Source organism: Alligator mississippiensis, chromosome 13, assembly GCF_030867095.1.
Source record: "Alligator mississippiensis isolate rAllMis1 chromosome 13, rAllMis1, whole genome shotgun sequence".
Taxonomy (NCBI): Eukaryota; Metazoa; Chordata; order Crocodylia; family Alligatoridae; genus Alligator; species Alligator mississippiensis.
This window is the reverse complement of record NC_081836.1, coordinates 44948561-44975587: the sequence shown is the minus strand read 5'-3', so window position 1 is coordinate 44975587 and position 27027 is coordinate 44948561. Positions and strand designations below refer to the sequence as shown.

Genomic DNA, 27027 nt, shown 5'->3' with positions numbered 1-27027 from the left:
CTGGATGCAGTATTCCAGCTGCGGCCTCACCAAGGCCGAGTACAGATGGAGGATGACATCCTGGGTCTTGCTCGAGATGCATCAGTAGATCCAAGCCAGAGATTTGTTCACTTTGCCAGCTGTGATATTGCATTGGTGGCTCATATTCATTTTGTGGTCAATCATGACCCTCAAGTCTCTTTTTGTCATGGTGCTAGCGAGTGTATCATTGCTGAGCCTATAAGTGTGGTGTGGGTTTTTATTCCTCAGGTGGAGCACCTTGCATTTCTCCATATTGAATGCCATTAGGTTTTCATCCACCCACCTTGCAAGCCTATCGAGGTTGGCCTGAATCACCAGCCTATCCTCAAGTGTGGAGACTCTTTCCCAAAGTTTGGTGTCATCAGCGAACTTGGCCAGTCTGCTTTTGACACCAGTGTCAAGATCGTTTATGAAGACATTAGAGAGTACAGGTCTGAGAATGGAGTCTTGGGGGACACCACTAGTCAGTGAGTGCCATGTTGATTCAGTTTCATCAACTACCACTTTCTGTGTCTAACCTCGGAGCCAGTTCCCCAGCCATCGGACTGTGAAGTAGTTGAGGCCACAGTTGCCTGATTTTTCCATGAGGACATCATGGGACACCAGGTCAAAGACTTCTTTAAAGTCCAAATATATGACATCAACCTCTTCCCTCTTGTCCAGGTGATACATCACCTGGTCATAGAAGGAAATGAGATTGGTCAAGCAAGACCTACTTGCACCAAACCTGTGCTGGTTATCCCTTAGAATGCTGCCTTCTGTTAGCCTGTCAAGAAAGGTTTCTTTGATAATTTTTTCCAAAATCTTCCCAGGGATCGAGGTCAGGCTGATGGGCCTGTAGTTTCCCGGATCTTCTTTCCTCCCTTTCTTGAAGATGGGCACCACATTGGCCCTCTTCCAATCTTCAGGTACTTCGCCTGAGTGCTATGCATTCTCAAATATCCTTGCCAGTGCCTGTGCTATAATGTCTGCTAGTTCCTTTAGCACTCTTTGGTGCAGCCTATCTGGACCAACTGATTTATGGGGGTTCCAGCCTCTCAAGATGCTCCCTCACAAGATCTACACCAATGGTAGGCATATATTTGTCTTCAACCCAGTCACTCCGCATCCTGGTAGGCAGGGTGGTCCCTTTGGGCTGGTGAAAAACTGATGGAAAGTAATCATTAAGCAAATTGGCTTTTTCCTGGGTGTTGGTAGTCAACTGCCTCAGCTGGTTTAGCAGGGCTTCAGTGTTGCCCTTGTTTTTCTTTCGACTCTGTACATATCTGAAGAAGGACCTTTTATTGTCCTTGATTTGTGTAGCCAGATTGGAGTTCAGTTGCAGCACTGGCTTTTCTAGCTCACTCCCTGCAGATGCAGACCAGTGCAGTATACTCCTCCTTAGTGGCATTTCCTGTCCTCCATCCATTATAGGCCTCTCTTGTTAGACATAGGAGGTCCATGAGTTCCCTGTTGAGCCAAGGGGGTTGTTGAGCTCTTTTATCACCTTTTCTACAGGTAGGGATTGACTCCCCTTGTGCTTCTAGGATCACTTCCTTAAGGAGCAGTCACCTATCGTGAACTCCCCTCCCTGTGAAATCATGGCTTCTCAGGGCCTCAAGAACAATCCTCCTGAGCTTAAGAAATTCAGCTTTCCTAAAGTCAAGGACTACTGCATTGCTGGCTGACTTACTAGCTTTGCGATGGATAGTGAAAGTGGTCAACTCATGTTCACTGTCACCCAACTTCCCTTTGATTCTTAGGTCACTGATTAGATCATTCCCTTTGGCCAGTACCAGGTCCAGCAGTGCTTTGCCTCTTGTCGGCCCATAAACTTCTTGGGACAGGTAGAGCTCATCCATGCATGTAAGGAAGCTTTGTGACCGATTGGATCTGGCCAAGTGCTCATCCCATGAGATGTCCAGGTAGTTGAAGTCTCCCATGATGACCATGCACTGAGAGCATGTAGCCTCGGCCAGTTCTCTGGTGAATTCTCGGTCAAGCTCTTGTTCCTGGTTTGGAGGTCTGTAGTAGACTCCTACCATTGTATCCCCTTCACTACGTTCCCCTCACATTCTAACCCAAAGGGTCTCCAGTCATTCTCCCTGGGTGCCAATCTCAGCTTGTAAGGAGGTGTAGCTCTCCTTCACATAGAGAGCTACACCCCACCCCTTTTTTCAGAACAATTTCTCCTGTACAGGGTATAAACATTTATACCAGCAGTCCAGTCATAGGAGGAGTCCCACCAGCTCTCTGTGATCCCTATGAGATCATAGTTGCTTCTGTTTAGCAGAAGGACCAATTCCTCCTGTTTATTCCCCAAACTCCTAGCATTAGTGTACAGGCACTTAAGTGTGCCATTGGAGACCCTAGGCTTTCTTGTACTCATGGAGAATCTCTGTTCCAGGGCTGGGGTAGAAGTGGGTTCCCTTGAGCATCCTAACCTGCTGGTTTTGCGGTTGATGCTTGGTGAGTTTGCTTTGGTGGTTGTCTGCCAATCCCCGAGTGAGCTTAGTTTAAAGCCCGGTCGAGCAAGTCAATCATTCTGGCTGAGAAGAGCTTCTTTCCCAGTGGCGTGAGGTAGAGGCCGTCTCTTCCCAACAGACCACTGCCTCTCTTTCCGAAGAGCAGACTGTGGTCTTAGAAGCTGAAGCCTTCACAGTGGCACTAGCGCTGCAGTCTTCTGCTTACTGCCTCGATTCATCTCTTCCTCTGCTGCCCATGACCCATAACTGGAAGGATTGAGGAGAAAACCACTTGCACTCCCAATCCCCTGAGCCCTTCTCCCAGACACCTGTAGCCACTTGTGACCCTGCCAGGATTGCTCTGAGCTGTGTCATTTGTGCCCAAACAATTTTGAACTTTTCAAGGTTTAATTTTTTTTCTTTTGATTCTAAGGCAGGACAAAAATTGAATTAATTTTCATGGCACATTTCCTTGGTTTTCTGGATTTTTCTGATTTTCACCATTATAAGTCATCTTTTTACACAGCTGAAGGACAACCGTGATCATGGATACTTTCAAAGGATCGTTGAAAGACAAGCCGTCTTGGTCCAAATTAAATGATTTAGGATTGTCTTTGCTTCATTTCACTAATACAAACTTCCTCACTTTTAAATATGTTACTTTACCAGCTGGGAAGAGAATGTCTTTGTGTATGACCTGGTAAACAGCCGTGTGCCTGGGATACCAACTGATATCTGGATGGGACTCAATGATCTAAGACAGGTGAGAAATTACTACAGTATTAAATATTATCTAGTTGTTCCTATGCTGGTTTCCCTATAAAAGAACTGTTCTTCCTGGAGTTGAGGCAATGCACCCAAGACAAAGTAATATTTATTTTTTCCTCAAATCCCACTTACCAAATATTGAAATCTTTTCTTCCTCTGAGTTCAGTAACACTTTGAAAACCAGCAGTTCTGGGGAAGCAAAGTTTTCTATATATGTATACGACAGAGCAAAGCAAACTTATCCACTGCTCAGGGCTTCAGCTCACACTTGGTAAGATTAAAGGCTTCCTCAGTATCCACAATCAGTTAGTGTTTGCTGTCAGTAAAAGTAGAAGGAACACAGAAGGACAAATGTCATGCTAAATTTTGAAATTCCCATGTTGTTTCCATTTTCCACAGTTTGAAACAGAACTTTTTTTTTGTTTTTATTTTTTTCCAAATATTTATTTTTCTCCTTTTCCCCCATTTATTTCCTTTGTTTTTACGGTTACCCACAAATTTAGTAAAATAGATGTTATCTAGAGTTATTCTTTTCCTACTTGGTTTTTAAAATGCTCGTCTTGTAAATTTTGAAGATTTTTTTTTTTAAAGTTGAAGAGTAACAAAAATAAAACTGGAATTCTGTAACCCTGGCACTCCTATTTGAAACTTCTAGGACTTAAGAACAAAAGAATTGCCATTTTACTGGGTCAGACCATAGGTCCATCTTGCTGAGTCTCCTGTGTCACACAGAGACAGAGAGCAGATGCTGAAAGGGTGAGTGAACTAGGTATGCCCAGCACCCCCCACCCCACAGCTGTTCCTCTCTCACTTGCAGCCTCCAGCATTTAAGGTCTAGGATGGTCTAATTCAGAAGCTGACTCCCTAACTCCTGTGGCTTAGTAACTACTGCTGCCCCTTTCCTCCAAGAATTTGTCCAATCCCTTTTTGAATCTGGCTAAACTGTCTGTTTCCACAACATCTGGTGGCAGTGAGTTCCACGCTTGGATTGTACACTGTGTAAAAAAGAACTTCCTTTTCTTTGTTAGTTTGAAGTTGGCTACCCACCAGTTTCATTTTGTGACCCCTAGGTCTTGTATTGTCAGAGAGAGTAAATAATAAATCTCTATTTACTTTCTCTTTTCATTTAGTATTTTGTAAATCCTTATCACATCCCCCGCCAGCATCTCTTTTCTCAACTGAATAAGCCTAGCCTCTTCAGCCTCTTCTCATATGGAAGCCCCCCATACCACTAATTTTCCCTGTTGCCCTTCTCTGCAGCATAAGAAAACTCACATAGTAGCACAGTTGCAGAATTTCAGTTTTCCTTGTACTACATTATTTTTGCATAGTTGAAATTTTGAAAGCTTAAGAGTGGCTGAAAAAGACACAGGGAAAGCCCTTAGCTATCATTTCTTCTTCTATAGCTGTCAGCAAAACAAGGAAAAAGGGAGATAGGTCAGGAATGAGGAAAAATATTGAAGTGTTGAGAGTTTGTACTTTAATGCAAATCCCCAAATTCCAGAGAAACAGGAAGCTTTTCACAAAACGTTTGGTTTTAAGAAACAGCTTTATTTCCTTTGGAAACTGACAAATTTGACCAGCTTTAGATGATGGGTAAGCCTAAAACCACCATCTCACAAAGGCTACCAAACACTAGATGGGCTTAGACCAGTGGTTCTCAAACTTTTAAGACTCAAGGCACCTTGTTAGACTCAAGGCACTCTTTTGAAAATACTAGATCTTTTCTTTTTCCTTTTTCTTAACTTTGGAAGCAGTAAAAGAACAATTCCTCTGTTGCAAAGAACTCAGAAAGCCCACAGGTCAGAACGTTCTTATTTTTTAATTTTTTTTATATACAGTATGGATTCTTATTTGAAATCTTTGGGTGCGTCCAAGCTAGCGTACACATGCGGTATATAGCTCCGAAGACCCATCTGTGCTGTCACACATGCAGGCATTCACCATGCTGCTAATGTGCGGCGCAGCAGGTTTTTTTAACACCAGGAGATCCTGGTGTCAAAAAACACCTGCACCTGAAAAAAGCGGAGTGGTGCATGTGGTAGCAGCGTTTGCCACTTGAAACTGTAGCCTGGCCAGCTGGAGCCATGCTCCAGTTGCTGGCCAGGCCCTGTGCTCTTGATTGCCACCACTGGAGCCCTGGGAATTCCCCAGGACACTCGGTAAGGCTGCTGGGGCCAGCCCAGGTCCTGGCTGGAGCCTCCCCCACCCCATCTGGGGCAACTTGCTGTGCACCAGAGTGCATGTGCACAAGCGTTCCCCAGGACAAGTAGCAGCAGCACAACTATGTGCCACTGCTATTGGTCCCTGGCACAATGCATGTGTGTGCTTGTCTGGACACACCCTTTGGGTTTATTTTCTGAGTCATGTGCAGGTGCTTGTACACTTAAGAATGCCACGCCGCCCTGGGTGAGGATCATGATAAGCATTCAACCTGGATTGGACTTGTGGCCAGCTCTCATGCAACTACAGCTCACAGAGCCATGTGGTCCTCCCACAAGTTAAATTTCACAGTCATTTTATCAACAGTTCAGAAATTAAAACATGCATTTTAATTTTTTTTTGACCCAAATATGTTATCATATTTGTAGGCTGTTTTTCTTTTGCAACATATCCTTCCATTTAATTCATTATTTTTATAATATGAAGAATGTTGATTTTGCTTTTGCAGCTGCTTGATATGAGGGCTGTGGGAAATTTCACCGGCCATTTCGTTTCAATGCTGTGTTGACTTGTTTCGAGCTCAAAACAGCGAAATCGAAATGAAAGAGAGCTTTGAAACAGCCTCAAAATGAAATGAGGCAAGTCGAAACATTTCAAAATTTTCAAAATGTTTCAAGTTTTGAAGCTCAACTGGGCTTGCCTGCAGGGAAACAGAAACTATAGTAAGGAGAGGGGTGGGAAGGGGGGAAGGACTGCTCTCATTATTGACTGTGTAGCTGGCCAGTGACTGTCATCTTTTCCTGAGGTCTCTTCCAATCCCAGTGCTCTGGGGGTGGGATGGAAAAGCAGCATAAAAGGCAGCATTGTTTGAACTTCCCTGCTTTCTGCCTTGGTGTCAGTTGAGTGAGGATGCACCTTAACACACACACAGTATCACACACCCATGTCACGTGTTTTGCCTGTCAGCAGCTACAGGTGCAGGGCCCCAGAACCCAGACTCCCCCTGCACCTCTCTCCTTGACAGCTGGTAGGCTTCATGGCTGCAGCAGGGGCTACCATCCCTGCAGCTTTCACCCTGCTGCGCCTTAACACACATACTGTCACCCATGTCACGAGTTTTGCTTGTCTGCAGCTTGAGGTGCAGTTTCCCCCAAACCTCTGTACTTATCTCCTTGAAACTTGGCAGGCTTCATTGCTAGCATGCTTGCAGTTTTGACCCCGCTGTGGCTTAACAAATACACGTGACATGAGTTTTGCTTTCAAGACTTTGCGGTGCAGTTTCCCCAAACCCCCTGCACTGATCTGCTTGAAACTTGGTAGGTTTCATGCCCTCAGGAGGGGTGTAACAGGTCACCCTCCCCGGCATCATCTTTCTGGGTATCCGCATCTTACACGGGGCACCCTTGGAGCCTGCTTTGGAATTCCTCGGTCCCACTCTAATCTCGCCTGCCACATCTTGATGGAAAATTTTGTTTATGAGAGCAGGAGACTGCCTATTATTTTGGGCGTGTTGGGGTCTCTCCTGTTATGGCCAGACCCCCATTTTCTCTGTCTAGGCCTCCCCATCCAAACCCACTAAACAGGGATTGACTCCGAGGCCCTAGCTTTTTTTTTTCCTTTCAAGTGCCTGGAGGCTCATGGCCCAGAGGCATGGGAGCCAGACCTACAACCAGAGGGCTACAGGTTCAAAACCAAAGTGCAAACCCACCCCTGTCAGTCCAAACAAAATAGAACTGTGCTCTGTTGCACTAGACCTACCTGGCCTTTTCAAGATTGTATTGGGGTTTGTGTCCCACCAAAGTTGTGCCCTCACTGGTGCTGGGGTCTATGCCACCCCAACAGCTGTGCCCTTACTGGCGCTGGGGTCTGTGCCCCCCAAACTGTGCTCTCACTGGTGCTGGGGTTCCCACCCTGTAGTGGGTCCCCAAAGTGAGGCCTCCTCCATCCCCTAATAGCCTCGCCCAAACCACCAGTCCTCAATAACCAAAAGAAATATGGACAGTCCCATCTGTGTACAATAACTGCCCTCAATAAAAACAAACATGTAATCATGCCATCATCTTACATTTACACTGGGTTTGTGCTTTGGCTCCCCTCCGTTGGCTTCTGGGGCAGCTGCTGTCTCTCAGGGCTTCCATAGTCCCTTCTTGACCACTCACCAGGCCTCTCCATGGAGCTCTGGGATGCACTCCTTCCCCTTCAGCTGCTGACCCCCCTACTGCTGTTCTGTCTCGGGTTCTTATAGTCCTGGCCTGGCCCAGCTATTAACCTCTTCCGCACCACTACTCTGGGCCCAGAAGGTTTGGGCCTTAAAGGGGTAGGCCTGCTTTCTAGTAACAGGGCTAGGGTTCCCTGTTACAAGGGGCTACCAGCCCTGCAAGATTCATCCAAATCAGGCCAGAAATGACAAAGTTATAGGCTTTTTCGAGCTTCCCCATTATAGCCTATGGGCGAAACATTGAAACAGTGTCAAAACAGTGAAACTATTTCAACGAAATGAAACGTAACGGCAGTTACAAGTCGAAATGAAATTTGAAATGGAAGGGTGCCGTTTCGCACAGCCCTACTTGATATGTTAATGCTCTTTAGTAAGGGAATATATTTTCAATGCTGTGTCCTAAATATATTTGCTCTAATCTAACTTGAGTCTCTGCAGTGTATAAATACTCCACTTCCTTTCTTTGTCCTCCTGAGTGCTATTGTTTTAGGGACAGAATTAATACATGGTGTCCCCTTCATTACCAGTGACATTTTCTAACTTGCAGTGATTCTAGGATCTCAAGCAACATGCCTAAGTGAAAAACTATTTTATCACTCTGAGCCTAAGAGTTGTTTATCACTGAGACAGAAGGATGAGGTTCAATTGATGCCAGGCTTTACTAGGGAGACAGTAGTATTGAACGATTCAAATCCAGGAGTCTATGATCAGACAAAAACACCATTGCAATCATTGCAGTCATTTTCATCCTAAATTTTTCATGCTGTTTTGATAGGAAGGGCATTTTGAATGGACGGATGGCACATTGTATGATTATAACTACTGGGATGGCAACCAGCCAGACGATGGGATCCACTCTATTCCAGAAGAGGAAGATTGTGTGCAGATCTGGTACCGATATAACAGTGGTAGGTTCTGTGTGTTCCCTTTGCAGGTTATAGCTCACGACTCACAGCAAGGACAAATTAGGTTCTATTTGCATGAAAATAAATTTAGTGAGATGTAGCTCACCCTTTTCCATACATAAAAAAAGATGCTGGCAGGGGGGAATCATTACATTTGATCTTATTTATGCAGATGAGGTTGTATATTTTCTGTTGTTGTGGCTTCCTGTCTACTCAAATGAGCTCAGTGGAGTACCTTCCCCTACCAAACACCCCCTCCCTCTGCTCTATAATCCTCTCTCTCTCTCTCTCTCTCTCTGTCTGTCTACTCTATTATAACACCATACGCTGATGGATGGGGCTTGAGGGACATTATTTACTTCTTAGGAACGATTGAATTTGCTCAGTGGTCAAATTTTCCAGTTTTCACCACTTAAATACAGATTCTGGAATAGTTTGTGAATTCTCACAGATTCCCTCCAAATGTCATTTAGTCTGCAGTGATATTTGACCATATTTTGCTGGAGAGGGTCTGGATTTTATTAGTGAAAAATAGTACTTTGCACTCTTATAACAGTTAGTCCATATTATCATTGAACATTTGTTAGCACGAGATGAGGAAATGCTAAAATATTTCTTCCAAACTAATACAGTAAAATTGATACTGTGTTGTTTTGATTATGTCTACCTCCCCCCCTCCCCCCACCGATAGAACCAAAAAAAATCACACTTGACTTATATGTGGCATCAACCTGTAATTGGGTTTTGACTTTTGAGCTAAGTACAGACAGTTGACAAGCCCAAGGCTGAATTGATTCAATCTTTGCAGGTTGGTCTGAGCTGTGTAGATTGAACCAATAAGCAAGTGAACAGATAGGGTGGACCAGGCCAGAAGCCTTTCTGGTCAACTGGAGCAGACAGCTTGGGCCAAGAGTAACCTGCAAGAGGAGGTTTGTGGGGGAGGTACAAAACATTCTGGGATGCTGGGGGATTGCGAGTTAACTTGAATCTGGAGGCGATCTGGGACAGAAGTTAAATAAACCAATTTAACCTAAATCAGTCAAGTCTGATACTACATTCATCCAGGTTTATCTTAAACCAGTTTCTGCCATTCTGAAAGTGGCTTATGTGCACTGAACTTCTGTTCTGTTACTGATTTGAACCGGTTCCCAATCACTTATCCCGGTTTATGTGTAATTTCTGCCCCTAGCCTTGCAGTATTTTTGTTCATGCAATAATAAAAACAACTTAGAATTTCTTTCAGTTCAGTTTTTATTTTAGTCTTTTTGTGCATTTAACCTTCCCTTGGTTATTGATTCTCTTGTGGGATGTTGTTAGGGCAGCAGAGGTTCAAGGTTGTAATGTACAGTTATTGATGTATATTCAGTGAAAAGCTGTTTTTCTAAAATTGGCCCTGAAAATATGGGGTCAACTTATATTTGGAACAATAAAGTAAATATGCTGCATGCTGGGGGCACGTCTATACCACTTTTGTTGGTACCAAGGAGCTTTACTGTGAAAACATACCCCACCCTCTTGATCCTGTTCTGCATGTATCAGATATACATGAAATAGTGTAAGACAGCTGCCATTAGAGCACTACTGGTTGTCTGTAATGGCTATCTACCCTGCCCTCATGATCCTTTGTATACACAGAAAATCCATGCAACTTGCAAGATTGTCAAAGTTGTAAACCTGTATCAAAGAAGTCTTATAACAGGACTTTCCTTTGGGACTAATGATTCAGGGGTGAAATTCATTTCTTTGGGTAAGAAATTCACTGTTTTCTATCTATGCTATGTGTCATGTCTTCTTCAGTGATGGACGAAGCAGACTTGACTTTTGTCTTCCATCATGTGGGGACACTTCCAGTTAACACTGAAAGAGACTCCTTGTGTTTGCTCCTATACAGCTTTACGGTCATGGAATGACAACAGCTGCGGGAAAGAATTCCCGTTTGTCTGCAAGATTCCATCGCTGGCGGTTGATTAGCTCACTCCCAGGATAACAGAACAACCACAGGCCACACTTTAAAATACTGGAACAGCATCTATCTGACTGAGGACCTTCGTGATGCCAGAGAGACGTTTTTAATGGTTCATATAAGCAGGTATATGTCTGAGGCCAGCTGCTCTACCTAGACAAAACCTTACTTAACTTTTGCTTTTGTGCCCAAGCAGTGGCTGACCAAAGAGCACTGGTGAATAGTAAAGCAAGTAGGACTTTCACAGTATATTTTTTATGGTCTGGAAGCAATTTCAATATGGCCTCCTTTGCCAGGGCTATTGTGTGACCCAACAAAGAATTTCAAAACCTATAAACGTCATTAAGCAATGGATGAAAAGGTGCAAGAAGGTGGCAAAAGTCTGACTGTCTGGTCCTCATTCACATAAGTGGATCCCACTGATCTTTACCTGTCAAACTGGGTTCAAAATCTATAAACCTCTCTCATGTTATGATGAGCAGGTTTTAATGCAGAATACATATTCTGTCTTACTCCTCAACTCAGTTGAAAGAAGGGCTATGCAGTCACACTAAGGGCCTGATTTAGATCTCATTCATACTAGATGATTTCAATGGAGTTACTCTTCATAACTGTCACCTGAGCTCAGAATCAAGCTTGAAAATCTGTACCAATGCCATACAAATGAAGTAGCACAAGGCAGATATTGAAGTCCATAATTAGATCATACTTACTTTTTACTTAGTTGAAAGGAGATGGGAGTTATGCTTGAAGGGACACCATGTAAAAGCTGAGTTAGGAATTTCATATTTGAACTTCTATTTGGATTTAAGCATATCAACCTATTTTACTAGAGATCCATTATGTTATTACAAACACTAAAAGCCTTAATCATAAAGTAATAGCTGACTGAGATGATTTTGCCTGAGGGAATTGCGGGGTGGAGCATTTTCTGGTAAGTTTGGCAGAAAATGTGGCATTTTTCTTAAGTCTGCCCCCCAAAGCTAAAATACATTGTAAACAATATTTTGTAGTTCCTTCTCTGCAGCCTTGCTGGAATACATATACTTTCTTACTTTATACATACCTCTATTCTGGTACAAGGATGGTAGCTTTATTACTCTCATTGCTTTGGACTGCAGATTACTGTTGTATCTCATATCAAAGGGGGCATTCAAAACAGTAATTATAACAGTGTGGCCTGCCCCTTAGCAGCCGGAGGACCTAAGGCGAACCAGACCCGTGCAATTATGACACCCAGCTGGAAAGTGGTCAGGTTTTTCCTACGAAGGGCTGAGAGAATAAATTGGATAGGCAGGTAGACAAGGGACAACAAAGGCATGGAAAGGAAGAAGTATGGGAGGAGCTACTGTTGGGTCCTGAGAGAGGCAGCAAATTCTTCCTGGGCTGGTGAGGGAGCCTGCCATTTTACACTCACTTTTTATGCTGGCACAAAGAGGCCCATTAACAACAGATTACAGAACATCAACTTTAAAATTAGATGATCACGGTAGTGTTTTCCTTCTCCTCATAAAATAGAATGAATTTGTCACATGGCGAATGACCAAGACAAGAGGTGCACAGAGCAGATCGTACCGATGGTTTCATTGCAAAGAAGCAGGATTAGTTCTGGCCCAGGGTTACAAAAATAATTTTATTGGGAATTTATTTTTCTTTTGAAATTGAGCTTTTTTTCATAGATTTCATAGACATTAGGGCTGGAAGGGACCTCAGAAGATCATCGAGTCCAGCTTCCCGCCCGAAGGGCAGGAAGTCAGCTGGGGTCATAGGATCCCAGCAAGATAAGCATCAATTTTCTCTTGAAGGTGTTCAATGTAGGTGCTTGAACCACCTCTGATGGCAGGCTATTCCAGACCTTGGGGGCTCGGACAGTAAAGAAATTCTTCCTTATGTCCAGCCTGAAACGGTCTCCTGTTACTTATTAATATTTATTATTGCTCACTGCTTTAGGATATGAGCAAATAAACATGAAGAAAGAGTCTGATATTAAAATGCACATCCCCACATACATGTTATGACTTTGTCTAGCCCATTCTAGACCCAAATGGATGGAGACAGGGCAGCAGAGTAACTAGAATCAGGACTGGCTGCTGCTGCTACCCTGGGTACAGCAACTGCTTGTTATGCCTCTGGCACAGGGTTTGATCTGAGACACTGCTGTTAATTTCTTGGAGTACCCCCAAGGGTTAAAAAGCTAAATTCTCTCCACATTGAAATCAGTATTGAAATTCCTTTTGTGAACTGTAGATTTGGCTCAATAATTGCAGTAGCCTCAGGATAGATTTACACAGGTTACCGGAGTTTAGGTTCATCCCAGTGAGATATCACCGTAACCCCCCAGCCATGCTAAATGTCAGCTATAGAGGAGCCATCAGCAGAATGTCATAGACCCAGGGAGACATTTGCCATGTAGGCAGTCTGCATAAATACACCCATCAACAACTTTCTTATTCTCTCAAAATACATTAAGTTGCCGCAGGGCACTTTTTGCTAGTTTGTGAGGCATGATGAATTAATGCTTTGCATATTGGTTGAAGGCATAGTGGTTAATAAGCAGAGCATGCATGTCTCCAAAGGAAACCTTTACAAATTATTTTCAAGGGACCTGAGATTTTCCTGGAGGAAAGGAAACCATCTCCTCTCCCTTTGCTGGTCTCTGGAATTCTGTAGGCTAAGAGTGGCCCCATCGCAGAACTGGCTAAAAGGAGGGTTGTAGACATAGAAACACCTTCTCAGCTGATGTAAACTAAAATAGCTTCCCTGGACTCATGGTAGCAATTGAAGCACTTGCTGCTGACCACTTCCCATCTCAGGTGTGTGTCTCCATCACACATTATGGGTGCTTGTGCACAAGCACAGAGCCTGCTCTGATGCACTGTAATTAAATTGTAATTACAGCCCGTCGGAGCAGACTTGATTAATCAAGACTGCTGGAGTGTGGTAATTACCGCACTCCAGCAGCTTCCAACATCTCGTGCATCAGCATCTCCATGCTTCAAAATGGTGGTGGTGGCGCTTGAACTAAAGCTTATTCAGCCATTTTGAAGTGTGGGGACACCAATACACAAGACGCTGTGGTGCTTTAATTAGAGGAGCTGTAATAAAAGCACTGCCCCCACAATGCCTGGAGCATGTATAAAAGTGACATATGATACCTGCTATCACCCAGTTTCACAGGCAAAGGGAGACTGCTCATTTTTTCTCCTGACATTAGATGTTTACACATTAGCAATGGGTGTTGTGGGTTTGGTATTCCAGAGCTGGTCCAACTAGCTTTGCCTGGTTTTGTTGAGATAACTCTAACTTTATAGCAACTCTTTCATGTCTTGAACCAGCATCACATGGTGAGTGTTTATTAAATTTAAAAGGCAGCAGGGAATCATTATACTTCTGTGTTAAAAAGGGTCAGTGGACAATTGAGTTGTAGGGAGACAGATGTATCCACTGGAACCAATATCCACTAGACATAGAGAGACAATTTAATTTTTATACAAAGGAAGGATTGCCTCAGTTGTGGATTTCTTCTGAGAAGCCCCATTTTTCTGAGAGGCCCATTATTTCTTTTTATAACTTTTACAGGCATATCAACTGTGGTCATTTTGTCTTCAAATCAGATAACGGAAATCCTTTCCCATTACCTACCAGTACCTGACGCCCACAGGCTCAAGTTAGTTAGATATCTAGAAGTGAATGCAGAAACTATTGTCCTATAATAGCAGAAGAAATAATCATGCAAGATGCTGAGCTCTCTGACCTTCATCCAGCCATTATTAAGCAACTGCTTAACAGTAGGCAGCTGTGATATGAGCACCTTACATACTTCAAAAGGGCCATGTAGAATCTCAGTTTCTCTTTTTTCCCCCTCAACACTCATTTAAAGAGAACTGTTGGTTAGTCTGAGACTTCCAAGAAAGTGCCTGTATGTAGAAAAACTAGCTCAGTGGTTGGAGCAGTTGTCAGCAGGTGCCCAAATCTATGGTCATTCTGTGCTGCTTTGTATCCTCCTGTGCTTTGAGATATATTTATTCATTTATTATATTCAGCTGTATACCATTGTGATAGCCAGTTCAGTTCAAAAAGCCAAATGATTATACTCAGGGGATCAAGCATAAGACCATCCAGTTCAGTGAAATTGCTAATCATCAAGATGAGTATGGAGAGAAAATTGGTTCAGGACTATGGTCGGAAAACTGACTGACCTATAAGGGCTGACCCATGCTATCCCTTCATGTGCTGACTTGTATAGAGTTGTTCAGGAACACTTAACAGACTAGAATAGTGTATAGATGGGGGTATGTTAGGTACTAGTGTATAGTATAGTATGGTATACAGGGCATCAGGTACTAGTGTATAGTATAGTGTTACAGATATATATCAAATCTATAGAGATGCATTGCAGTAATATCTGTACTGCAGACAACCAATACCCCTTAGCCAAACTACTAGGAAGAACCTCTTGAAGTTCAGAAAAAATATTAAACATCTAGCCAAAGAGCTTACCTTTCTCCCAGCCAATCTTACTTTATTGGAGAATTTTGGATACCTGACAGGTGCTTACCTTAACACAAGGCAAGGCAGCAGCCATTGCTTTCCAGCACCATTTTCATGGGAAGAGAATATAATCCATTAGATGTAATTTTTCAGGTTCTGTTTTCCTAGCTAGTTAAATTGATGTTGGAAATGCTTTTCACTGCTGAGCCCTTGAGGCAATGAGTGAGTTAATCTATTATGCAGATGCTCTGCAACCCCATTTCCCCCAAAGATCATTGGTGCTGCCTTCAGTCTTCTGGATCTCTGGGTTTTGGATGAGCAGGGAATCTATAGATGGTGCATGCTGCTGTCAGGGAGCTTGACTGAGTCATAGATACCTTATCTTTACTGCTATTGTTCTTTCAGAGAAACATTCATTTAAAATAATATTGCCTTAACAGTAATGTCAAACTCCATGCAGATTTCTCCTTTAGGTCTTTCTTGCCAGCTGTGGTGAGTTTGTGTAGATGTGGACACAGGAACAGAATTTGGCTTATATTATGTAAAAACTTATCTTCTTCACACTCAGATTTAAACCATTTTATTGGTGCTATGGTGCAAGCCTGTCAGCCAATATACATAGTCCTGGCCGTGGCCCTGCAGGACAAGGCTATCTGCTCTCTCCAGAGGTAAATCACTCATGTCTGGTACACACTTCCACTTAAATTTAAGGGGCTTTACATACATGAAAATACAACAGTCTATGGAGTAGCAGCTACTGCTATGCTAATGGCTTAAGGAGACTCTCTTTGATTTCAGTGGGATTTGGGTCAGACCCCTAATCCTTAATGATTGTTTTTCTCTTTTTTGGTCCAAAGTTAGGAACAAGCCTTCTAAAGACATTTTGGAGAGAACTAGTTAGTTGTGTTAATCTGAAGTCAGCAGAATGCAGGGTAGAGGTACATCTTAGGGCATTTGTATACACGATAGTTGTTGTGATGTACACATGATGAAAATGTAATTTGTGTGACTTAATGCAGTCATGCATTACAAGTGCACCACTTTTGGAGGTTTTAAATAACTTTGCATCATTGCAAGCTAAATTACATCTGGTTGAAGTTCAGTTTGCAATGTTGCAAAGTGCAACAATGCAGCTGTCAGCTTGCCCCTCAGCTATGGGAGAGGCAGGCAGGCTCTGTAGAAAAAAAGGATCAGGCCCCTCACCACTTCTACTTTCAGCAGCTGCTTGGCTGCCACAGGCACCTGTACAAAAAACAGCAAGGGGCCGAATCCTTTATTTATTTATTTATTTATTGGTGGAGCCTGTCTGCCTTTCCTGCAGCTGGGGGTGAGCTGCTGGTGGGCTGAGAAGTACCTGAGCTGTGGAGGTCCCGGTCCTTCCCTCCACAGTGGTAGCACCCCACCCCCAGGCTGCCCAGGTGGGCTACTAGCAGGCTGGGTGCTGCCTCAGCTCAGAGGCAGCATCCAGCTCAATCCAATTGTTCCCCAACCCCACCTGGGGAGCAGCATCTGGCAGGCTTCTAGTGGATGGGCTTGGGGAACAGTTGGATCAGGCTGGGTGCTACCTGCTAGCAGCCAGTCTGGGCAACCCCAAGAGGTGCCACCACTGTGAAGGGAAGGACCAGGGCCCCCCACAGCTCAGGGGCTGCTCAGCCCATCAGTAGCTTGAGCTGGCGCTGGCTCCAGCTCCAGCTCTGGCAAAAAAAAAAGATTGGGCCCCTCGCTGTAACATGATGGAAAATGTAAACGATGGGTTTCAATTAAAAACTTGCCGTTTCAATTTAGGGGGCATAAAATAAAACCTTAGGGATTGAGCCCCCATCATGTGTACAAGCACCTTTATAGACTAACTTCAGCCAGAGATGCAAAAGCTCTCATAAGCAGCTGTTTATTTCATGGGATGCTGTGAAGGGACACTTTTGGAAAAACTGTAATCTGTGTAGGTCTCCTGAGGTACTTGTTGGGAACGCTTGGACCACTGTAGAATTCTGAGCTATTCCAAAACATATCATGTAGGCCTTCTGGGTCTACAGCTACATATGAAAAATGGCTGAAGCCCCTTCTATGTTGTCCTTGCTCTGTGTGCAATGAATGCTGTTTAACATTTGACTCATGTTCTGTGAGCTGAGTTCTGCCTTCTGCTGTACCAGTGCATTGACATCAGTGGATTTTCTCTTGTTTATATTTCTCATACCCCAGAGACCCCTGCTTGCTCTATGCAGCAGCCAGAGCACAATGTTACCCCAGGCAATATCTTCACTTTCAAACAAAACTGCTTTAGAGAGTTCATGTTGTCATTTCATTTTTATTCCTGACCCTCAAGGTTTGTGAGCATTAGAAAATGTGGGTGGCAAGAACAACTAGCTGAATCATCCAAGGTAAATCAGCAGGGCAAGCGGAAAATCGATCCTTGCTCAAACATTTAGCTCAGTTTTCCCATGAGCAGGGAGGCTGAGTTGTTTTGAACCGTTTCGCATGGCTCTCAAGGAGACAGGCCTTCAGCACCAGATTTAGTCTCCTAGGCCGCGTCCCCATGAGCAGGAATGTGTGTTCCCTGGGGACAACTAGCAGCAGCTCATATTTGTGCTGCTGCTAGTTGTCCCCAGGGAATGACTCTGCATGCACACTCTGGCATGTGACAAGTTCCCTGGGTTGGGTAGGGGAGGCTGGGGCCAGCACCTGGGCTTGGCCCAGCAGCCTTACCTGGGGTCCTGGGGGCCTTCCAGGGCTCCAGCAGCAGCAAACCAGATGTGCAGAGCCTGGCTGGCAGTTGGAGTGTGGCTCTGGTCAGCCAGGTTCTGGTTTTAGGAAGCACACACTACAGCCACGTGTACCACGCTGCTTTTTTTTTGGAGCAGGTTTTTTTGACTGCAGGATCTTCTGGTGTCAAAAAAACCCCACCATGCTGAAAATTAGGAGTGTGGCGAATGCCTGTATGTGTGGTATATGTGATTTGTGGCACTGCAAACTGCACACGCATGGTCTTCTGAACACAGCCCTAGGTATCAAATGCCTGCACAGAACTTGTTGGGGTTATAGCAGGCTTTCTTCCTTGTGAGTAGAGACTGCTTTTAATTCTATGTCCTCTTTCCAGGATTAGTGATAATGTCATTCCCAGTGCTTGAGAGAATGAACTTGCATTGCTGATGTTAATCACATCACTTAATGCACTACTGAGAGGCACTCAGGTAGTGGGATGAGGGGAGCAGCAGAACCTTTTAGTACTGAATAGATTCTGCAGCAATCACAGTCTATATGGAGGGCTGCACATTGGGAGCCATTTCCAATGCAGAATGCAACAATGTTATTTTGTCCTACAAAGTCCAGAAAAAATCCTCTGTGTTCCTGAATGCCTGGTACTGGCATGTTCTCCAGCAACTATTTACATGTAAAAAGACATCTTTCTCTCATACAGCAATGGCATAACAATCACATTATTCAAAATGCTTCTTTCTTGAATTGCTTAGAATCCAGTGATTCCCAATGAGTTAAAGCTGTAGAAGAAGCAGACTGCAAACATATATGCCCGCGCCCTATTTTATCCAGACATGTAGTCCCACTGGATCAGCTGGACTGTTCACATGTATAGATTTGTATTTGAAGCTTTAGGGCTGTGCTGGTCAACACTTACTACAGGATATGATGATTACTACAGTGGGTAGTAATTGTAAGCTGCTCAGAACAAAGATGCATATTTTTAGTATTAGAGCTTTGTGACATCAAGCACTGTGCAAATAATAATAATTTATAAGAATTAAAGCCCTCTGTGTATGCAGCAGTTCATTGCTTTCAGCTCCCTTTTGCTTGAAGCTGTTTCAAAGTAACATGAATTGTATTTTTCATCCTAAGCAAAGAAACAAAGTCTTGAGAGCAGCCAAAACAGCTGGAATAATCACTGGGTTTCATTATCTCAACTGCCGGCTGAGATAGTAAGTTCCAGAAATAGCAATAGAAAATGAATGAGAGAGAGGAGGGGGGAAAAAACCCAGACACTAGAATGCTGAGGGTTTGTTTCATAGCAGGGAGGAGGAGGAGATTGGAAATGAAAGTTGCATTAAAGTAACCCAATGTGTAAAAAAGTTATTCTGTAAGCATGGTAAAGAAATAGCCACAAAGACATAGACACAATTATAAACCTCCAGCCTCCCAACCTTTGTTTGCTCAGCTGGCACAACCATTGTTTTTTGTTATCTGAGTGCTTCTGATTCAACCAAATTGATGAAAACCAAACAAAATTCTTTCTGCTTCAGAGAAATAACATTGTCTCCTGCAGAAATGCCATGCAACACTATCTCATTTTAAAAAGCGCTGGTCTACCTCCAGACAGGCTATAAGGATGAGAAAAGGAAAATAAAGACCAAACAAATCCATATGCAGAGGGCGGTGTAAAGGAGTTTGCACAGGGCTGGGTAATGCTTCTTATGTAGCGGCTCAGAGTCCAAGCTGGTAATCAGGAGCCCTTCACAAGCAATGCTTTCACACGATGCAGATTTTTTTTTTTAATCAAAGGGGAAGAGATAGCAATAATTTTCAACTTATTCAGAATCCACTGGGCATCAGTTAAATGAGCTATTCAGCTACAGGTTTTAGACTTTTGGCAGTGGCTTGGGGCAAGATTTCTAACAGCTTTGGAGGCTTTGTAATATGAAGGCTGAAAAACAGAATGAAAAATATGTGTGAAACATGCATTATGTGGAATTGTAAATGGATTTCACATAAGGGGGCCTTGATATTAGATTCAGATACGTGTGTAGATGTCTTTCATTTATAGCCAGACTAAAGAGTGATAGAATTTATCAGAAATTCAGCTGGAGGTACATTTGAACTTCCATTGTTAAAGACATGTACCACATTCATGTATTCATGATTTCTTTCTATGAACTTGTCACAGGAATATGAAGTCCTACGGTTAACAGGTCTTCAGCTGGGTTAGTTGTTATATTCTTGGACACAAATGCAAATAAGCTGCATTTTCACCTTGATTTTTTTTCAGGTGGTGGTCCTGCATTTTCTTGATCCAGAAATGTATTTTTCTTGGCTCTGTAAGGCTATAGTTCTTTTGTTGTTTTACACATAACCATGTCTGCTCCCTTTCTGAAGCAAGTTAAAGCTCAGGTGCATCTCAGTCTCCCTTGATATTACTATCTTGGAAACATGAAATAAAAAACCAACCATTTGGACACCTACACTTCTTGGAGTGATTGTGTTAAATAAAATGAGACCAAGACCATCAGGAGGTTATAACAAGACACAGCTGTCATTGCATCTTTTTGGAGAAAAATATTTTCAAACTCGCTTGAAATTTTGGAATTAAATTGCAAATTGTGAAGGTGTATAAATACACATCATCTAGATGGGAACCTTTGGGTTTTAGCAAATATGTTAAAACAAGACAGTGCTGCAGTCTCTGACCCCAAAATACAAGGAAAATGAAATACAATCAAGTCACATTATTCTTAATTTTGGAGACCTTACTATGCCTGGCACTGGTGCCCTGCAACAGGAAAGTCAAACTTGTCTGGCCCTGTAGGCTGGATGAGTGGTGCAGCACTAGTCCACAGGCTGGATTGGGCCCATAGACCCCACTACACCATGTACGGTGCAAATCCTGGATTAGCAGGAATGGGCAGCACAATCAAAAAACTGCTAGAGCAGGTGCCACGTGCAACTCATAGGTCAACTGTGACCCAGGGGCAGCCTCAAGGCCTGAGTTGTGGGGCGGTTATGGACCACAGGATGCATCTTTGACACTCCTGCCCTAAAACACTTGCAGCAGTGTAGTTGTTTCCATATGGTGCTGAGGTGGGTGGATTAACTTGGCTGTAGCCTATTTGGCTGTGTCACTCAACTATGCCAGTTAGCATGCCAAAGCTCTGTGTGGATGTGGCTGCATTGCTTCCAAGTTAGAAGGAAGCCTGTGTTCAGCAGTTTGGCATGCTTGAAAGCATCACTGTTTGCGGCAGTAAATTTTCTGTATAGACACGGCCAGAAAGATGCAACACTGACTTTGTAAATCCTGGCCTGCCCTTTCTTGCACTTAGAATTATTATTATGCACTATTTGTCCTGTGCTAGTGCCTCAGAAGCCCAGTCATGGGCTAGGAACCCATAGTGCTGGGCCTGGCATGAAAGTAGAACAAAAACCCAGTATCCGTCCCAAAGATCTTATGTTTGCAAAAATAATTGTAGGAGCTCACTGACTGGGATAACTATGGCTTTTCCTTTGCAAATCAGAAGTTAGACACCCTGCGGCTTTAGTAGCACCTGAAAAAGCATACTCTTAGTATGTGCAAACCTGCACATGTGAAAAGGGAGAGCAAGCTGAGAACACTATCGGTTCCAGCCTCTCTGAAAGACATTTTTGCAATTCTGAGACTTTTGGATTAGTTTGTTAAAGCCCAATTCTGCCTCCCAGAGAACAATGCATTTTTCATTTGGGATTACTGATAATATGTATGTATACATGGCCACAGGATTTCTCAGCGTTATGTTGGTGTGAAATGGACACAGATGAAATGAAAGGCTGATGGTTTCATTATGTGGTCCAACATCGAATTAAGGAACGAAATGCATCTTCTTATATTTGAAATCTATGTTGAATTATTTGATCACAGTATATATAGCAACAGTTGCAGGAAAGAGAAATGATCACTGTTAACGAGCATGTGACAGCAGGACTAATTAAGGGAAGCTCGGGGTCCACATTGGGCATGAGACATGGCCGGAAGAGGGCTCCCTAGACAGAGGCAGTTGAGGCAAGTGTTCAAAGAGCCCAGAAGGACTAGAGACAATTAGGTGAAGAAGGAACAAATGGCTTTGTTTTAGGGAGAAAATGAAGGAAGGATGCACTTATGCCATGGAGTGCCTATGGCTACTACATCAGCTTGGCATCAAGAGGGGTGACGTATACAGCCTAGGAAAGGGCAAGGAGGTAGGTTTTTTTAGACTCCATTGGCTGTCCAGGAAGGGCAGGACTCTTTGGTTTAGCTGGAAAGCTAACTCTCCAGTTTATAAATGCTTTGAATCGCCATGCAAGCTGGAGGGAGCTTGCTGACCTGGCCCAGGTCACTGGGAAAGAAACCTGAGGCACAGCTGAGCTGATCTCAGACCAGGTAGGTAACCTTGGTCACAGCTTAACAGGAAGTTTTGTTCAAAACTCTAGCCTTGGGGTAGGCTCTCTGAGTGCCCTTTAAGCCAGCCCCGCAGGCAGTTTTTTTGTCAGAGTGATCACCGTGAGCTTATTTGCATCTGAGATGGTGCCTATGGTTATATCACCCCTGTTTGTCTCCATGGCCTCACCAGCAAGTCCACATGACCTCAACTCCTCATGGGACATAACCATAAAGAGAAGCAAGGCAATCCACAGCAACTGCAGTGATTTGGGCAACCTTTCAGAGGAAAGCCGGCTCTGGCTAGTCAGTGTTGCCGTACCGAGTCTTTGGCTTATTGTGGTCAAGTCACACTTAAGGCAGGATCCATACTGGCATGAGTGACAAGCTCATCATGCCATGCTCTCCTGAAATCCATCTTGTTTCACTGCCCTGTGGTGTATGTGGGTACATCTACACACCACCATGACGGTGGAATTATAACACGTTAGCATACATGTGTTAGCTTAAATCTACTTGGTATGGGTAGCAAGGGCAGTAAAGACATGGCAGCCCAGTCTCTTGCATATGCTAATACCTGGAGAATATGGCCTGGCTCACTGGGCAGTTTGTACCCGGGTTCCTGTGTTACAGCCCCTATCTGTGGCTCTCCCTTGCTACTGTTACCCTATGCGACAATGAATCCCTCCTCCATTTTGCTGTGTAAACATACCCTTGTGAGGCTTACACTTCAGCTTCAGTCGTAGCCCTGTCTGCCTTCTCTTTGGGCTCTGCTTCTTGTAGGGAAGTTTCAGAAACTCTCACATCCCATTTCAGATGGCCCATTATTTCCACCCGTATAGATGACCATTGCCTCTCTCGAGTTTCTTCGTTCACACGTAAAGTCTTCAATGGCTCCTGATAACATGTCCTTAACACCTCAAACAGCAGTGTGACACCAACACCACCTCTTCTTTTCCTGACTTAGAATGTGTGCACTTTGCAGTCAAAGGCCTGACTACAGCTCGTATACACTTTTTGCTTTTATATAAATTTGATTTCAAGGGCCAAACCAGTTCAAGTTCCAAATTTCAACTGAGCAGAGCTCAATTGTTCAAGTCTGTGTGTGTGGCACTGCCACTAGGCAAGTATCCTCCCTCCCAGACCCATCGGTCTTGGGCTTCACATACTCCCCAAATCCATGGCAGGCATCCTACATGCATGCCCCAAGCCCAGAGGCCTTGGCGTTCAGATGTCCCTCTGTCTCACTTGCTCCTAGCCAAAGGCTGAGAAGCAAGACATGGGGGAAGCATGAACACAGTCCCCCATTACCACAAAAGTGTGCAGCCGAGTTTCCTGCATTTAGGGAAGCTCGCAGGGGTCAGCCTGACTGGAGTGCAAGGGACAAGTCTCATCCTGGGAGAACTGCCTTCATGATCATGGTGTCTCACCTGCACAGTTTATCTTAGCCAAAAGTCTGAGTTGATTTTAACCAAAAGGCCATGCCTGAGCTACCTGTAAATTAAACACACCCTCTGCAGGGGAAACGCTGTATTTGCACCCAGTGGGTGAAAATGCATGTGCAGGTAAACTGAGTCATGCTGTTCTTAAACATGGTGCAAAATTCCCACCTACCCCATACACTACTGTGGTCCTGTTGAGGGCTGTGAGAATGGTATCTGCCACCTCCAGAGCCTGGAGGATCAGTCCTACTTCATGTACCTCTCCTGCCTTGTCATGGATTTGAGTGGTGCAGGATTCAAAGGCCTGCCCATGGGAGTGACTTTGATCTCTGCCTCATCTTCGCTTACTCGCATTGCCACCCTCCTCTGCTGGCCTCTGCCCTCCGACAACACGTAAGTACACACTGATTGGCAGTGTTGGCAGTGGGACAGTCCAGTGCATTGCCAGAGCTGTGTTTGGAGGCTGCCCACGTACCGCTTTCCTTAATGCTGTACAGTTAGGCTGTCACTTTCTGAGTGCTGAACTTTCACAATCTACCAGATGGCTACAGGTAACTCTGCTGGCAGCACTGAAGCCGAAACAGAAACAGCCTGAGTGCAGATTGGAAAACCCAGTCTAGAAAGCACTGACATTTTCTTTCTGGGATCTTGATTTGCTGGGATGTGAAATGAATGTGAAATAAACTCCATGTGCTCAGTCTGGATGGCGATGACTGAAGTCATCACAACACAGACTGGGTGAGTAATACCTCCCTGCTCTAGCACTCCTGAACAGCATTCTGCACATGAAGAATCACCATCCTGACTTTCCTCCACATGTTCAAAGCTCTGATCCTGAATGGTGCTGAGCAGTCTTCTTTCCCTTTTGCTTGCTGTCAGCATGGCAGGTACTCAGTCCCTCCCAAAAGCCAACCCCTCCTGCCCTTGGCTTGAGTTGGCTTAGTGCAGCAGTCCAGAGGGGGAGAAGAGGAAGAATAGAGGCAGATGCAATTGTAACCCTCCTGCTGGGCACTGGTTGGTAGGAAAAAGCGCCAGGTTCACATTTTGGGATACCTCATAAATCATACTAGTGGTTCAAGGCCCAACTCAGAAACTTGGAAACTCTAAATTTGCCGTGGTCATCCTATATAAACAAAACCCTGTCCTTGCAAGAAGTGTGAACACAAAACCCAAATTTATTACAAAGAATCATAGAAAGTTAGGGTTGGAAGAGACCTCAGGAGGTCATCTGGTCAAACCCCCTGCTGAAAGCAGGACCGGCCCCAACTACATCATCCCAACATATTCAGCTTATTGTTCACTGTAACCCCCAGGTCCTTTTCTGCAGAGCTGCTGCCCAGCCAGTCAGCCCCCAGCCTGTACCAGTGCATGGGATTGTTCTGTCCTACGTGCAGGACTTTGCACTTGTCCTTCTTGAACCGCATGAGATTCCTTTTGGCCCAATCCTTCAATTTGTCTAGGTCTCTCTGAATAAAACAAAACAAAAGAAAAAGCCCCACAGTCTGTTCTGGCAGCCTGGGCTAGGTGGGTTCAATGGAGCAGTGTCAGATTTGAAAAATGGAAATTTCATACTGGCATGTCAAAAGGAACAATTGTAATGAACAGTTATTTTTCAGCTTCTAAATTAAGGAACATACAGATGCAAAATGCTTTTTCATTCTTAACATGTGACCATATTGCTTTGAAGAGCAAGTATTTGAAGCCTTTTGCTATCCATCACTTCTCCGTGCTTTAATATCTCAGTGCAGTTGCACTTCAGAGTCACTGTCCTTTGCTGCTGTGCGCTCTCTGTGTATAGTGTACCTGCAGCTCAGTCCCCTGAGGAACGACACCAAGACAACTTATGCTTGTCTGAAGATGGAAAATTGACAGAAGATGAACATTTTCTTTGGAATGCAAACACTGCATCTTCATAACTCATTGTAATTTGGCTATTTCTGCACTAATCTGTTGTATGCTGTGAATCTCATGCACAGACACAATTATACATCTGCCAGACACTGGTTGTAGACACACCATGGCCACATCCACAGTCCTCCAAGACACTTTGGGTTGTGGCTGTTATGGAGAAGTAAAAGTGAACATGTCATCTACTGCCTATCAGCTTCTTTGCATCCTTTGTACATGGGTGGAAGCAAGACCATTCTGAGGGTGACGTAAAATTATGGTGTCGTCACCATTGGATTAGAAAAAAACTGTGTGAATCCTCCATGGTACATTACCTGCGATGATTAAAATGTGCTTCCTCCATGTTTCACCTCTGCAACTTATGCATAAAATGCTACAAAATTAGAAGGCAGCATCACACATGCACTTTGCATGGGTATAGATGCTGAGAGGGGTGTAAAGCAGCAGCAATGTAGGACATCTCTTTTAAAGATGAAATACATGTTATACCTACAGTCCAATAAGAAAGCATCTAGCATCCCAGCTTTCACCCATATTAGATTCATAGGACAGTTTCTGCCTTTTTTTTACCTATATCCAGCAAACTTTCTTTTTGCTGGATATAAGATAATGTCAGCTAATTCAGCATAAGTCTCCATGATTCCTTGTTTACATTTTTCTATGCTGAACCAATGGATTAATATAAAATGAAGTGAAAACACAGCTGTCTCGATAGCTAAGAACAAGGAAAATCAGGACACCTGTGACATTTTCTGCATGGTCAAAAGGCCTAGAAGATCTTATTCACCTTCAAGAACTGACAAATAAGGTCAGAGGGAAAGCTGAGGATTTGGATATAACCTTCTACTTCATCTATGATGATCTGCCATAATTACTGGGCTCTGACTTACTCCCTTCTATTTATAGTTACGGTACAGATGTGATAAAACAATTAACGCTTATTGCTTGATTTGTGAAATCGCATATCTGTGTGTAAAAGGATGACAAGTAGTGTTAATATGTTTATGCATTAATTAGATTCTGGGCTTACTTGATTATTACCACTACATAGCTGGCTATGGAAGTTGCAAGGATTAATACGGTAGAACCTTCTGCTTCTCTTATTAGAGGTGAGCTTACTACATCATTTGTTTAAGCCATTCTAATTCCACAGGGTTTCATATTTAAAATTGCGAACTGAACAGCAGGGGAAAAAGAGGTTTTGAAATCCCCTATTGCAACATCTTGCTGGTAGAGTAATGATGTGCCTGGTGAAATGCTTCCCAGTGTGCCGGATTGTCATAGACCTTCCTCAGCCATATAGGGGAATAAGATCTCTGGCCCCTCTTCTGCTTGGCTCCTGACTTGATTATAACTCTGGATGCAGGGCCTGATGGACCAGAGTTTCCAGCTTTCACAGCACCTTGCCAAAACAGCCATCTGAAATCAGTATTACCTGGCTAAAGCTGAACCCTGGCAGGTCTAAATTGTTACTCGTCAAAAGAGAGAAGCCTGTTAAAGACCTGTTCTTCTTGTAACCCCTTTCACTGCTTAATGGATGTGCCTGCTACCCAACCAGTCAGCAGCCTTGAAATTTTTGGACTATCTTGAATGCCC

At 43.8% G+C, this 27027-nt stretch overlaps 1 protein-coding gene and 1 non-coding gene across 2 annotated transcripts in view; one reads left to right on the top strand and one right to left on the bottom strand.

The window, feature by feature from the left end:
• Nucleotides 1–20161, top strand: part of CLEC19A (C-type lectin domain containing 19A) — a 33356-nt gene extending 13195 nt beyond the window's left edge. Inside the window, exons 3-5 of the mRNA XM_006271981.3 lie at nucleotides 3135–3228; nucleotides 8390–8522; nucleotides 10411–20161. Of these exons, the coding sequence (XP_006272043.1) occupies nucleotides 3135–3228; nucleotides 8390–8522; nucleotides 10411–10490 (307 nt within the window). The 3' untranslated portion in view covers nucleotides 10491–20161. The remainder of the gene's footprint in view (nucleotides 1–3134; nucleotides 3229–8389; nucleotides 8523–10410) is intronic.
• A 3199-nt stretch (nucleotides 20162–23360) lies between these two features.
• LOC132244693 (U1 spliceosomal RNA) lies at nucleotides 23361–23526 on the bottom strand. Its single transcript, XR_009456433.1, has one exon. It is a non-coding gene; the product is annotated as a U1 spliceosomal RNA (small nuclear RNA).
• Nucleotides 23527–27027: the final 3501 nt, after the last annotated feature.